The sequence below is a fragment of the Rhagoletis pomonella genome, unplaced genomic scaffold (assembly GCF_013731165.1).
Source record: "Rhagoletis pomonella isolate Grant_MI unplaced genomic scaffold, Rhpom_1.0 Rhpom_scaffold_00004, whole genome shotgun sequence".
In the NCBI taxonomy this organism is placed as follows: Eukaryota; Metazoa; Arthropoda; class Insecta; order Diptera; family Tephritidae; genus Rhagoletis; species Rhagoletis pomonella.
Window position 1 is genome coordinate 202,461 of NW_023458558.1, and position 14,222 is coordinate 216,682.

At 35.9% G+C, this 14,222-nt stretch overlaps 1 protein-coding gene across 3 annotated transcripts in view; it reads right to left on the reverse strand.

Moving 5' to 3' along the window:
* The window catches only part of LOC118736754 (transmembrane protein 179), a 13,182-nt gene extending 6,001 nt beyond the window's left edge, over positions 1-7,181 (reverse strand). Inside the window, exons 1-4 of one of the 3 annotated variants that reach the window (XM_036466771.1) lie at positions 6,969-7,164; positions 6,511-6,587; positions 6,444-6,451; positions 1,496-1,739 (exon numbers count right to left, since the gene is read on the reverse strand). In XM_036466771.1, the coding sequence (XP_036322664.1) occupies positions 1,496-1,739; positions 6,444-6,451; positions 6,511-6,587; positions 6,969-6,978 (339 nt within the window). In that variant the 5' untranslated portion in view covers positions 6,979-7,164. Of the gene's footprint in view, positions 1-1,495; positions 1,740-6,443; positions 6,588-6,951 lie in introns of all 3 variants that reach the window. The other 2 variants (XM_036466772.1, XM_036466770.1) reach the window with 2 other exon arrangements.
* Between the last annotated feature and the right edge of the window lie 7,041 nt (positions 7,182-14,222).

Sequence of the window (14,222 nt, forward strand, 5' to 3'; positions counted from 1 at the left end):
TTTTATGCCGAACCCATGTATTTCAATGAAGCTCTGTAGATTACGATTCAAAATCATGGTGACAGGTAATACGGAAATAAGGTCAATTGACTTTATTTCGCACCTTTTTAAAAACGAAATAAAATCCATTGACATTATTTCTCTTTCAAATATTAAATTTGCTTAGCTTCGCGGCGGCCCGCGTCAGCGCGCCACACCGCGTTTGGAAAATGTAGCTTTATTTTATTGCTCAATGTGAATGATTAAAAGGAACGACACCTTTTTTGGCACTTTTAATTTTCTATTTGGCACATTTTGTCACTTTTTTATCCTCAATATGGCACCTCATAACTAAGGATAGTTGGCAGCCCTGATTGAAAGACAATTTGTCTGCAGTAAAAAAGCATATAATTTGTGTTCCAAAAGTGTGTGAAAACCAATCAATTAACTTATATGATCTCGGTTCCGATTTTAAATAACACTATGCGACAGTCAAAATCGGGATTTTTTTTCGCAAAATCTTTAAAGGATTCTTTTATTTTTTGAAAAACCTTTGCGACAGTTATTATTTCACGCCCTGTATTTTGCCATTCATATTGTGCCAAACACTACTTAGTAAGTAAAGTTAAGTGTGATAGTGAAAAGGTGTAAGCATAGTCGTAGGCAGGTAGGTGCAAGCCGCTCGGGTATAAAAATCAGAAAAATTTTAAATTATAAAAAAAAAAATGCCATACATTCAGGAATAACCTGGAATTCTTTTGTAGAATTTAGTTATTTATTTTTAACATTTATTGTTGCTTTGAAAAAGTTTTCTATGATATCCGTTTTTGTTTGTGCCCAAGTAATGGTAATTTGTAACAATAAATTGCACAAAAAAAAATAAAACAAAAATTGTACTCATTTTTTAAGTTCTGTACTGCTTTTTTTCTATCGAAAATAGAAATGTACTCCTTTCTCCGTTTCAGAATCTGGCAACCCTAAATATGATAGATAAATAGCCATTGAAATTTCATTAAATTGTATATTTTGGAAAGAGAAAAGGTCTATAAAAAACAAAAACAATATGAATAAATCATATTAACTTTACTAAAGGTCTGAAATCACGAAAATCCCGTCAAAGTAATGCAGAATTTAGCTTTGTTGCAAGTTCACATGGGAAATCTGCTTGAGACGGGGTTGGACGAAATTTTAAGAGACTAGCAGCTAGAGCACGTCTTCAGCTCCCGACGCCGTTAAGTTTCGTTGAAAGGTTTCCAAGATACAGCACTTTTAAGAAAGGTATGTACGATGTTTTCTTAAAATTTAAGTCCCGTGTAAATAGGGAAACCTACTTCATATATCAGCAAAATATGCTGTACGTTTATTCATGTCACCTAGATCTTCAATCTCTTAAACTTTCTTCCAAATCCTTAGAGGTGGCAGCGGTGACATTAAATGCCTCGAAATGCATTTCCAAAGAAATTGCCATTTAGAGCCTTTTCCATCGATAACAATATTTATAAAATAACCCACTTACCTGAGCTGTACCCATTTCAATGTAAAAACCGGAAGTGTCTATTTGATCTTGGTCACCGTGTATGATATTTTGTCCAGCTGCAGTTTCACAGGAAGGGAAGCGTTCAGTCATACCATCACACCAAACGATAAATCCTAGAGTAATCATTATCGCTGAAAGAATAGAAGAAGCCAGCATCCAAATTCCGATAACAACGTCTATGAACAGCGAAAGAAAGGGAGCATCTTCTTTCATTCGTGAATAGCTGTTGGTAATAAATAAGCCAATTGCATTAAAAAGTACAAAATATTTTCAGCCCTATTCTGCATTACGAACGAACTCCCGTCGTGTACGGAGCTCCCGTCACGAATTCGGAAAAATGCTATTCGCAATCCTGACGTTTTCATAGTTAGTGCTGTCAAATATGCGCACTAAGTTCCAATCTGTGCTACCAATTTTTCAAATGATATTCACCTGGGCATGAATCACGTAACTTTGAAACGATAGTCGTTAAAACCACAGTACATAAAGTAATAAACCTTTTTGAGTACTCCTCGGGGGTAAAATCAGGGGTCAGGGTTGATAATGAGGAGTATGAATTTTGCTGATTCAGAGTTGCATACAAAATTACTGTGGTATGAAAGGGAGCAACAACCATACTATGGCAGAGTGGCACAGGTATTTTTGTAAAGAAACACTTTTCTTATCATTTTAAAAAGATAATTGCTATTTATTTTCCAATTTTCAGATATCCAGCCTGTAACCAGAGGCAGTGACTTTGAGGCTCACTAAAATTTACTCATCATATTGGAGCAGCTCCGGGTAATGGACATTGGATGTGTTGGCAGACTTATTTATTTATTTATTTAAACGCCAATCGGCTTTACACAAATGCGTGTCTTGAATTTATACGGTAGCAATTCATAGCAATTGCTATTGTATTTGTGTATGATTCATGTTTGTGACATTCTATACTTTGATGTTAAGTATTTTTGACGAGTTCCGATCAAACTTAGGTGTGCGTAATGAGCTGTCTGGGCGGATGCGCTGGCGGGCATATCATAGTCTCTATAGCTAAACAAACCTTGATTTTTTTTTGGAATAAAGACTTAAATATTTTCGGAAATTTAGAGTTTTCCTTGATATATTCACAAAATTCACGTCTTTAATAAAAATACGATGTGGGTTTCCAGTTTATAGAAACACAAGCGTTAATTATTAACTAATGATATTATTCTTTATTAAGCATTGATACTAACTTAACCTACATTTTGTTCATAAATAACACAATTATATATGTATATTTTATCCTCGAAAAGACCTTTTTCTAATCATGAGGCGAAATTCCCCACAGTAAGGGTTGCCGTGCGCACAAAACGAAAACGCTGCACACAACCCAAAAGTACTCTTCGGGGACCAATTGGTGAAAAACTGCGAAAAGGTTTATTACTGTATTTACTATGGTTCAAACGATATTGACTAAACGATGTCGCCAAAACACCACAGTATAGACAGCAACCAACCTTTTTGGGTTGTTGTAGTAGTCGTTGTTGTTGTAGTTATATTCACTCCTGAGGAAGGGGCACGGGTTGTGTGCTGCCATTTAATGGCCTTCCTCAGACGTTTTCTTAGATTTCAGGGTTGTGTATTCTTTTGCGGATTTTATGTTACTTGAGAATTTAGACAACGTGCGAGCTGCCAGGTTCGGTTATCAATATAATTAACACAAGCTTTTCCGCGTGGTTGCCTTACAATAAATAGAATAAACAAATATTCGCAAATAAATTGGACTTAATTTATAACTGACAACTAACGTACGCTTTTTGTTCTTTTCTCCATTTTAATTTTGACTCTTTATTACCGCCAACAACTTTATGTGTATACATATTTACAAGCTGTCAAAATTTTGCGTTGTCCCACGAGATAGGTAAAACTTCACAACGAGAAATCTCAAAATTTTTGTTTGGTCTATCCAAATTTTCTCTTTTTTATTAGTTGGCAAAGGCCCTCAGTGGCAGCGCTCCGAGCGTTGAGATAATAAATTCATGTCAATTAGTAGAAAAGTTCCATGTTGAAAAAACTTTTTATTATGGCGAGAAAACTTTACACATCTGCTGTGCCAATTCGTAACTTTTTACTGCTGGAAATTTTTGACAGTTGCTCTGGCGCAAAAGAAGTTGAGCAATTAAAATCAGATATTATACAAAAAAGACTTGTCTTTACTGACTTTTATTCTTCTGGAACTAAAAGCCATGCATTTATTAGACGCCTTAGTAATAAAATTAGAACAAAAAAATTCTTCAAAGCTGTCAGGCCGGGTTGAAAATTTTCATTCACCTCATAGTTAATAAAAATTTACAATCCGTAGTACTTTTCTATCAATTCGCAAATGCCGTTTGCACAAAAAAGGTTATGAAATGCGTTTTATTTAAATCGTTTAGAAAATTAGTCATTTATGTATACCATTTTATGTGGAATTATTCAATAAATTTCGTTTTACACTATACTTTTTGAAACTATTTGGAGTTAATGATTTTTTGTTTCTTAAAAGCAACCCTGCGTGCTTGGAAGGCGTGTGTACCAATAATTTCATCCCTAGCATATTCATCCCCGAGGAAGGCACTCGCCAAATTCAACGAAGGTTGTGTATTGGTTATATTGTGCAAAACACTAGTTGCGTTCGACAAGTCAAAAATTTGTAATAGTTTTTCCAAATTTTTACTGGATGCCGTTCGATAACGACAAAAAATAATCCAACACACAAAAATTGAGAGAGCAAGCGTTCATTTTGATGCAAGAGGAGCGTTCATTTTGTACTGGCAAAATTTTACTCACCAAAAATTGTCCAAGACGAAAACATATGATCACATAACATATGGTTGCAATTTTTGTAAACAAACAAAATTGCATTTTTCGAGTTTTGGTATTTATATGCTTTCTGGCTGCCTGCTATGTGACATTATGATAGCGCGAACTAGTTTTTACTTCTAGAAATGTTCCTGGCGAACATTGAACGTTCAGTTTCCTTTTTTCTTCCATGGAGGTAGCATGAATTTCAGTTTGTTTACAAATAAAACATAAACAAAGTCAGCTTCTTCCGGTTTTTGCAAGTGATGGCTAATTTCCTGTTCCTTTACTTTTTTGCTTTTTCTTCTCTTTGGGAGAGAATTTTCGCTTACTCTCTTCATTTTGATTGTTGGCTGGTGTTGGCTAATTTTGTTATCGAACGCAACTACTGGCTCATGTATTTGTGTTGCAGTTACGTGTTAAGCCTGATATATATACTATATATAACTATATATAACTGTATACAGTTCAATGCGAGCGTGAGCGTGAGTTTTTTATTTTGACCAATATCTTCAACTTTTTGCTTTAGTTGAGACATGAAAAAATAGGGAATTAAAATATCTTTCAGAATTATAGAATAAAAAACAATGCCACATCTGTCAAAACTTGCCGCTCACATGCGAATGCTTTGCGTACGCACACAGTTGAGTGTGAGCCCGAAAAAAATGCATATTATGCATTTTAAATTAGTTTTTATTCTATAATTCTGAAAGATATTTTAATTCTCTATCTTTTCATGTCTCAACTATAGCAAAAAGTTGAGTAATAACGAATATATTGGTCAAAATATAAAACTCACGCTCACGCTCGCATTTATCTGTATATTAGGCTTTACTGTTATTGTTAAGTGAAGCAAAATTGGAAACGAGTTGACGAAATCGCATAAACGATCAAAGATTTTTTGGTTTTCATGAAGCAAAACAATCTCAACACGATATCGTCCAGACGATTTTCGTCATACGTGATTCATGCCCTGTTTTTGGTTAATTTGGAGGTAGCAATTGAAAGAAACTTCAGATTTTTCCTCTGCCATAGTTTACAATTAAGTGTTTAAATAATAATGAAGTGGATTCCACTACGATAACAGCTTTATTAGTAGAGAAAGACCAAAGGTTTTTAAAAATTTATCAGAAGAATTTACAGGGTGCTCGCCAGTGATGTTGTAAAAAAAACAGATATTAAATTAATCTGATTTATCCTGAGCTGCGCCCGAAAAAAATTCATCCGAAAATTGTTTATCCGATGGAAAACAAAACTGAACCGCTTCGGGGAAAAGGAAAGTCATGATATCGACTATCTTATTTTGTAGTTTTATAAACCACTCTCGTTTAAATAAGAATGCGGTAAAATAGGTTGTACTGAGCAAAATTAGTGTGGAATTATCTAATGAAGCAATGCAAATAAGGCAAAGTGTTATTAGGGCTTCGTAAACAATCAATTTAAATTCATTTCTATTTTGCATTAATAAACAAAAGTATCAACTGAAACGTCATTCATTTTCAAGTATATATAAATGAATAAATATTAGACTCGTATCGCGCATTTCTTCAAAAAACCCGTCTTGAGTTCTAGCAAAAGATTCGTTTTGTGCATGGCATTGATTTGTTGAAAAATATATTTTAATTACAACCAGTATTAAACCCTTCTTACATTTTTATTTCCTTCAGTGTAAAATATCCAATTAGTTTCATATTTGGCTTTTCGTTTTTTTATATATGATTTGGTTGGGTTTAGTTATTTTATTACTTCTTCCGATAAGCAAAAGCGTTCGTAAAATATTTTCACGAAAAACCGTCAAAATTGCGTTATAGGGAATTTACATGAGGCGATTTTTCAGGCGATTTTTAGTTGAATGCAACAATCGCCTGGTGTAAACGGCCTTTCAACTAATCGCTTTCAATGAAGTTGGTCGGCTGCCTACTTCCGTTCAACTCTTTGTTCGACTAATTGCCTGTGAAAGTTGAGTCATGTAAATTCCCTATTACACTCGGAATCAATGCCAATCTCCCGAATTTCGAAATTTGCGGGAGAATTTCGTGATCACTTCGTAATAGCATTTTTCCGTCATTGCCACGTCGGGAATTCCCACGTATCCATAATAGGCCTTTTAAATGTTTTATACCGATAAATCTGCATAGTCGAAATTAAGAAGAGAAAAATTGCAGTGAAAACTGGAAAGTTGCAAAAACCTGTAGACGACCACAACGCTTCAAACATCCCATCTTCTTCTCGCCACTTGCCTGTTGTGAAAAGCAAACAATGTCCACTAGAACAAAATATCAAGATTTTAATTAATTACGCACCTATTTTTTCGCTTTTTACATGCACATGTATTTATATATAATTTACTTTGATGCACATATCATTAAAGTACAAAACCGCGTATCAAGATAATGCAAAACCGAGTATGTGAGGTAGCATAAATTATTTACTAGAGAGCAAAAACAATCAAATTTCAAAATGGTTTTGTAAAGCAATCGCATTTCTGGCTAGTATATTTCACGAGGAACAAATAAGGATTGAGCCGAGCTTGTGTGAGCAAATCCAATTTTTGGCAGCAAATGTCAATTACGTGGTTTTGCCGAATGATTATACGCGGTTTTGTACTTTAAACGACCATATTTACATACACTTTAAATTCACTTACTGGAATTCATGGATGTTCATGCCCAATGGAACCAGCATACATAACGATAAAATAACCAATATTACATGGCCAGCAATTTGACTTAACAGTAATATGTTCGTCAAGGCCATTTTCAATAAATATGCACAAATTTTCTTTGTTTCAGAAACTCACAAAAATATTGCAACACACATAAACACCACAAATTGTCAAAATTACAGGGAATTCGTAAAAATATCGATGCATAGAAAATATCGATATTATACACAAATCGAAAGTTTTCATCGAAAGCCCTCTCCGTCAGCGGCGTCTTCACCTACTTGAAAATCTCGCTTGCATTCTGCTATTTTCTCTCGCAAGTGAGATTGAGTTTTGTTAACTGAGCATTTCAAGGCATACTTTTTCTTTGTAAAATGTCGGCGACAAAGAGCTTTTCAGACTAAATTTGTGTTTTCCACTAAAATGAAGTAAGTTTAGGTATAAATGCAGTATAGCTCCGATTCTCAAATAAAAAAAAAATATATTCGGATCGATAGAAATGATTAAGCTGAGTATAAAGTAAGTAAGTTTAGGTATAAATGCAGTATAGCTCCGATTCTCAAATAAAAAAAAAAATATATTCGGATCGATAGAAATGATTAAGCTGAGTATAACGGTATACTTATTTTTTTGTTTTTTTTTTTTGGGAAACAACAACAACAGGAGTTATCAAAGCTTACATTTCAAAAAAAGCTATTTTTGAAATCAAGATTACTTAAAAACTAATGGGTGGAATTTTTATTTCCTTTAATAGCAAATTTGATTCCCTTTCACTTGGTATACGTACTTTATAAAATACTTATAAAAAAAGTTTACAAACTTCTTTTTTTAATTCTCATATTAAGGACTTATAAATAGCTAAAATTTATAGGGCTTGAAAAATTCTTTAATTTGGTGTACATATTTATGTATTAACAGTTTAATTTTCTAAGGCGTTCAGTGCCTTTTCTTTGCAATACAGAAAGACAATTCTACTTTGTGAGGGTTATAATCCCTAAGTGCGGCCAAAGGCCGCCTACCCAGAAAGAAGTTATACGAAAAAATACTGTGGAGACGGTAGCCGGTGTTGGACTAGGGTTGTTTTTTTTTAATATTTTGCAAAATGAGGACTATTGATTGCATACTATATACTATTAATGAAAGTTTTATACATCTCCTTTTTATTTCTAGAACATTTGCATATATTTAACAGGGCGACAAAAAAACAAGTTTGCTACAATTTTTTATGTATATCAAATTAAAGAAAATTAAATTCTCTATAGAATGACGTCATCACTTTTCAAAATACCAGAGAAGGGTTTCGAGAAATATTGATTTAAAAAATGCTTATGTTGAACTTTGACCTTTAATAACTTTTGTAGTTGTTGTTTCCGCAAAAAAAGAAATATACCGTTATAATCAGCTCAATTATCTCTACCGAACCCGACATTTATATTTTTTTAAATTTGATAATCGGAACCATACTGTATTTGTGCCGACGTTTATACTTTGAATAATTCTGCGAATTGAGAAAATGCCTGTCAAACAACAAAATTGATAGCTGAAGAATGCGAGAGCTCGCAAACCGCTCGGTTGGCGAGAAGAAGTATGTTTCGTACTTTTTGCGGTCTACACGTGCGGGATCTCGCATGTGTAGTCACGCAAGCGAGATTTGGCGGCACGTGAAGACAGCCGCGCACATGCTCGGATTGCGGTGGATGTTCGTCGTTTGTAGGGCGGTTCACGAGCATGCTCGCAAAAAATAAAAAAAAAATTGATTTTCAGCGATCATGCTCTTGGAATGCATACGTGGAAGTGAAATATAAAAAAATATATTTAGTAACTCATAAATAAAAAAAAACCTAAGTCATAAATATTTGAATTTCATCATCCGCGTCTTTGCTATCCATATTTACGCTATCACGAAAAAATCACATATGAGCCGCTCAGCGTCTGTGGCAAACGACAGCGAGCATGTTGGCGCACATGTTCGTCGTGTATAGCCACTGTAAGGGCCCGTTATATAAGACTTGCTTCGCTTTGCTTTATAATTCCGTTTAGACAGATAAGTTCAATACATGATTTTAACGAGTATTGCTAAATAGAATGCGAGGAAAGCAGAGCGAAAAAAAATCAACTGCAAGTGCGCTTTGGCAGTCAGCTGTTTACATGGATCTTTTCTCGTGCGTTTGCATTTAATGACAAAAATAAGGTAAATAGGAGTTATTATTAAAATATGGAAAAGTATGCATGGATTAGTGAAAAAAAGTGCATATATTGTCTGGTGTAGACCCTATGTAAGGCCGCATATTGCTCTTGGCAAACAATAATTATCAGCATGAACCAAAAATACAAGATCACGTAAGAACGCGACGTTGTATTTGTAAATGGTTTTGAGAAAAAAGTTTGCGAAAGCGGGTTCGACAGCTGAGCGTTTGTTTACATCACAAGCACCACTATTTTACACTTTTATTCAAGTAAAGAGTTAATTCAACATGACAACACATTTTAAAGCATTTTGTTGCATCATTTTACCTAAATTGTGCGTTTAAAGTGGCTGACAATAATTTTGGTTAATTTTGGTTTTCGTTGCTTTCTTTGCTTTGTTTACTTTTCGCTCATTTTCCAGTGAAACAAGATGGCGTAGAACCCGCTAAAAAAAATCTACTTTTTCACTCTCTTGTTCTTACGTGATCTTGTGTCTTTCGTTCATGAATTATCAGAGCTTTTATCTTGATAAATGTTGCCAGCAATTTGGTACTTTGACAGCTACATTTTCATTTGCGCGATAGCAAGGCGAATTTATACAAGATGGTGTTGATGGCGAATTAAATTTTCGTCGCGGTACTACTGAATGTTAAAATGACGTGTTTGTTGTAATCAAGGCGAGTTCATTTAACAACAAACACATCATTTTGACATTAAGACGTACCTCGGCGAAAATCTAAATTCGCCATCAACACCACCTTGTATAAATTCGCCTTGCGCGATAGCTTCGTGGAGACAACATTATTGATATTTTAATGTAAAAGCAAAAATTGAGCCTTTTCCATTAAAATATTTATTATTATTTGCTTGAGTGTGAAATAGCATTATATTTAAATTTTTTAAGTGATGAAATCCGGCAGAAATAGTCATATTACAAATGCTTTCATCAAGATAAAAGATGCCCACGCACAAATATTGCCTCTGATAAAATTTTTATCAGGCAATAAAAATGACAGTTGGTTGGCAAAAACTTTTGCCTGCGGAGACGAGCCGTAACGCTGCGTTTACATAACCCGTGGTTTTACATAAGACCGCGGTGTAGAGAACAAAGGTGGCGCCCATCTTGGTACCGCTATTCCGCTCTCAGTGAATTTGACAGAATCGTTGTTGGTATGACGTCACACCTGTGCAACTTGTTTATGTTTTCCTTGCAAAATTTTTTCTTCCATTCTTTCTCGCGTTTGCACCAGTGTGCCCTCACACAAATGTTATTCTCGAAAATCCTCTCTGATGGGCCGAATCTTCTATCATTCTTGACATAGGACAATTTTGCGAAGACAATAGTAATACACGTACACTTTTTACTAATACATTCACACTTCTCTCATTGTCTTCGTCACTGGCTTTGATTTTTCGAAGACAATGAATTGGACAGTAAACTGGACAATTTGGTCACGTCTTGGTTAATTCGAGAAAAAGGGGTAAGACAAAATCGCAAAAAATACAGGATTATGAAGAAGTGGTTTGTGTTTGGATATTTTAGTAAATAAGTAAAAAATACCTGTAAACTTTGGGGCAAATTGAGATTATACATAACACGGCAATACAAAATACATGTGAATGTTGTTGTTTTATTCTTGCTTGGGTGGTACGGATGAACACAAAGCAAATCTGTCAAATAAGCAGACGTTTTCATGAACGAACGACACAAGATCACGCAAGAACAAGCGAATGAAAAAAGTAGATTTTTTTGAGCGGGTTCTACGTCATCTTGTTTCATTGGAAAACGAACAAAAAGTAAATAAAGCAATGAAAGCAACGAAAACTAAAATTAAGAAAAATTATTGTCAGCGACTTTAAATACACAATTTAGGTAAAATTGTACATTAAAACGCTTTAAAACGTGTTGTCGTGTCACCGGCAGTTGTCAAAAAAGCTGATTCGGTGTATTTATAAGAAGTAAGTTACATGAGCAAGCTGACGGTGACGGTGCCGCAAAAATTAGCTCAACTCTCAATTTTACTTATGCGATTGCGTCAAATGAGAACTATTCAGTGTTTTGTTTACATGTTTGACGGTAAATTTTTCTAGTTTGTGAAAATTTTAATATTTATGGAAAAACGAAATGTAGAAAATAATGGAGGAAAACCTAATAGAAGAAGTGAAAGAGTAAAATGCAAATTTGGAAAGAGTATCAGCGACTTAATGATTTTTCGGGCGCAATGCCAAACGATTTGTGTGTAACTTGATGCATTACCATCGTTGACGGTGATGGTGACGGTGGCGGTGACGCTGTCGCAATGGATGGTATGTACTTTCACTTTTACAAATGTCAAAAATGTGGCAAAAATCCAAATTTCGTGCCCGGAATCAACAAATCAACTCTCAAGCTGAAGCTCCATAGCAGGTTTTTCAGGCGTTGCGGCTTGAGGCGCTTAAGCCTGAAGATGATTTAGTGGAATTGTATAGAAGCTGCTCCAAAACCTTCTTCTTCTTATTTGGCGCTGTAACCGCCTAAGCGATTTTGGCCGAGTTCAGCAAGTCACGCCAGTCGTTTCTCTTCTGTGCCAACTGACGCCAATTGGAAACGCCAAGCGAATCCAAGTCCTTCTCCACCTGACCTATCCATCGCTGCTGCCACCAGCGGCAAGTTGAATACTTTCAGAGCTGGAGCGTCGGCGTCCATTCAATCGACATGGCCAAGCCAGCGGAGCCGCTGTATTTTAATTCGCTGCACTACGTCCATGTCGTTGTAAAGCTTATTCCGCTCATCGTTCCTTCGTCTGCGGTTATCGCCATCGCCAATGTGTAAACCCCGTAAATCTTCCGCGAAATCTTTATCTCGAACACTCCAAGAGCGGCCTCATCGGATGTTGTCATTGCCCATGCTTCTGCGCCATATACCAGCACAGGCATGATGAGTGACTTATAGAGTGTGGTTTTCGTACATCGAGAGAGGACTTTATTCCTGAATTGCCTACTCAGTCCAAAGTAGCACTTTTTAGCTAGAGCGATTCTGCGTTGGATTTCCATGCTGACATTATTATCGGTGTTAATGCTGGTTCCCAAGCATGATAAAAATTTTAAAGGTAAAACCGCTCGCTTAATTCGTCCGTCATTGCGTTTTGTTGGCGTTTGCTAGCATTTTGAGTTAACTCTCTCTCGAAATAATTCAAATGTCAAATAAATGCAAAATCAGGGACGTGAACCGGTTTTTGAACCGGAAAACTGTTTTTTTCTATTAATTAACTAAACCATTAACCGAACCACAAATGTTTGATCCGAACCGAAAACCGAACCACTTTTTATAAAGGTTTAAAGGTTCGTTTCAACCAATTTTCAATAGATAAATGTACCCACATTTTTTTCTTTTTGATAAACATGGTAATACCTACCGTGTTTGTTTACCATGTGACAATATCAAATGTAAAGGCAGCGCATCTCATTTGACAGACACTTGACCCTTAACCTTGCGCGTTGTTGCACTTGACACTTAAACTTGCGCGTTATATTTTTTGTGCCTTTAAGGTAAAATATCTTCAAATGCATGCCGAAATCTTTGCCTTAACATGCGGGCAGAAGTCCATTAGAGACAATTGCTTCCATTTATTTATTTACATATGTATGTATATATGTATGTACATTCAAATTTTGTTGTTTCGACAGAAATATATTTCTTTGGTTTGAGTGAAAATAAAAACAAACAAACGAAATGACGGCGCGAGAAAATTTCAAAATGCTAGCAAACGTCAAAATACCTAAAATTGGCTCTCAGCGATTGTACCTTATAAATATTTTCATCATGTTCCCAAGTAAACGACATTCTCTTTTTTTTCGAAATTATAACTGTCAACAGTGACGTGGGTGCCAAGGCGCGAATGTGATGACTGTTTGTTTGATGACAGTAGATACTTTGTCTTGTACTCGTTTACCACCAGACCCATTCGCTTTGCTTCCTTATCCAACTTGGAAAAGGCAGAACAGACTTCGCGGTTTTTGTTACCGATGATGTCGATGTCATCGGTATAAGCCAGCAATTGCACGCTCTTGCAGTAAATTGTTCCTGAGCGGTTCAGTTCTTCAGCTCTTATTATCTTCTCCAATATCGGATTAAAGAAGTCACATGAAAGATAGTCGCACTGTCTGAAACCTCGTTTGGTGGCGAACGGCTCGGAGAGATCTTTCGCAATTCTGACGAAGCTGGCGGTATTGCTCAACGTAATTTTACACAGCCGTATGAGTTTTGAGGGCATGCCAAATTTAGACATAGCGGCGTATAGGCAACTCCTTGTGCTGTCGAAAGCGGCTTTAAAGTCGACAAATAGGTGGTGAGTGTCGATCCTTTTCGAGTGGGTCTTTTCCAAGATTTGGCGCATTGTGAATACCTGGTCTATGGTGGATTTGTTAGGTCTAAAGCCACACTGATAAGGCCCAATCAGTTCATTGACAGTGGGTTTCAGTCTTTCACACAATACGCTCGATAAGACCTTGTAACCTATGCATAGAAGGCTGATCCCGCGGTAGTTGGCGCGAATGGCGTGGTCGCCTTTCTTGTGGATTGGGAAGAGCACACTTAAATTCCAGTCGTCTGGCATGTGTATTCTGCACAAGGGTTGATGCATGCACCTTATCAACTGCTCGCCGCCGTACTTGAATAGCATAGCTGGCAGGCTGTGAGCTCCAGCAGTTTTGTTGTTTTTCAGCCGCGTTATTGCTATTCGTACCGTGCGGTGCACTATGGTCTGGTGACTACTATTTGCTGGCCAAAAGTCGAGAAGTAACGAATTGATTTGAAACTTGGTGTTTGGGTGTTTTTGAGGTCGCTGATTTCGAATATGATGTCAGGTTTTTGAAATTCAAGATGGCGGATCCAATAAGACATTTTATAATTTTTTCTTTTTCACCAAAAACTTATGTGTAAGGAGGTATTTCGAGGTCGCTGATTTCAAATCCGATGTCAGATTTTGGGAATTTAAAATGGCGAATAAAAATGGCGACGAAATTTTATAATTTGTTCATTTGCACCAAAAACTTTTGTATATACTTATA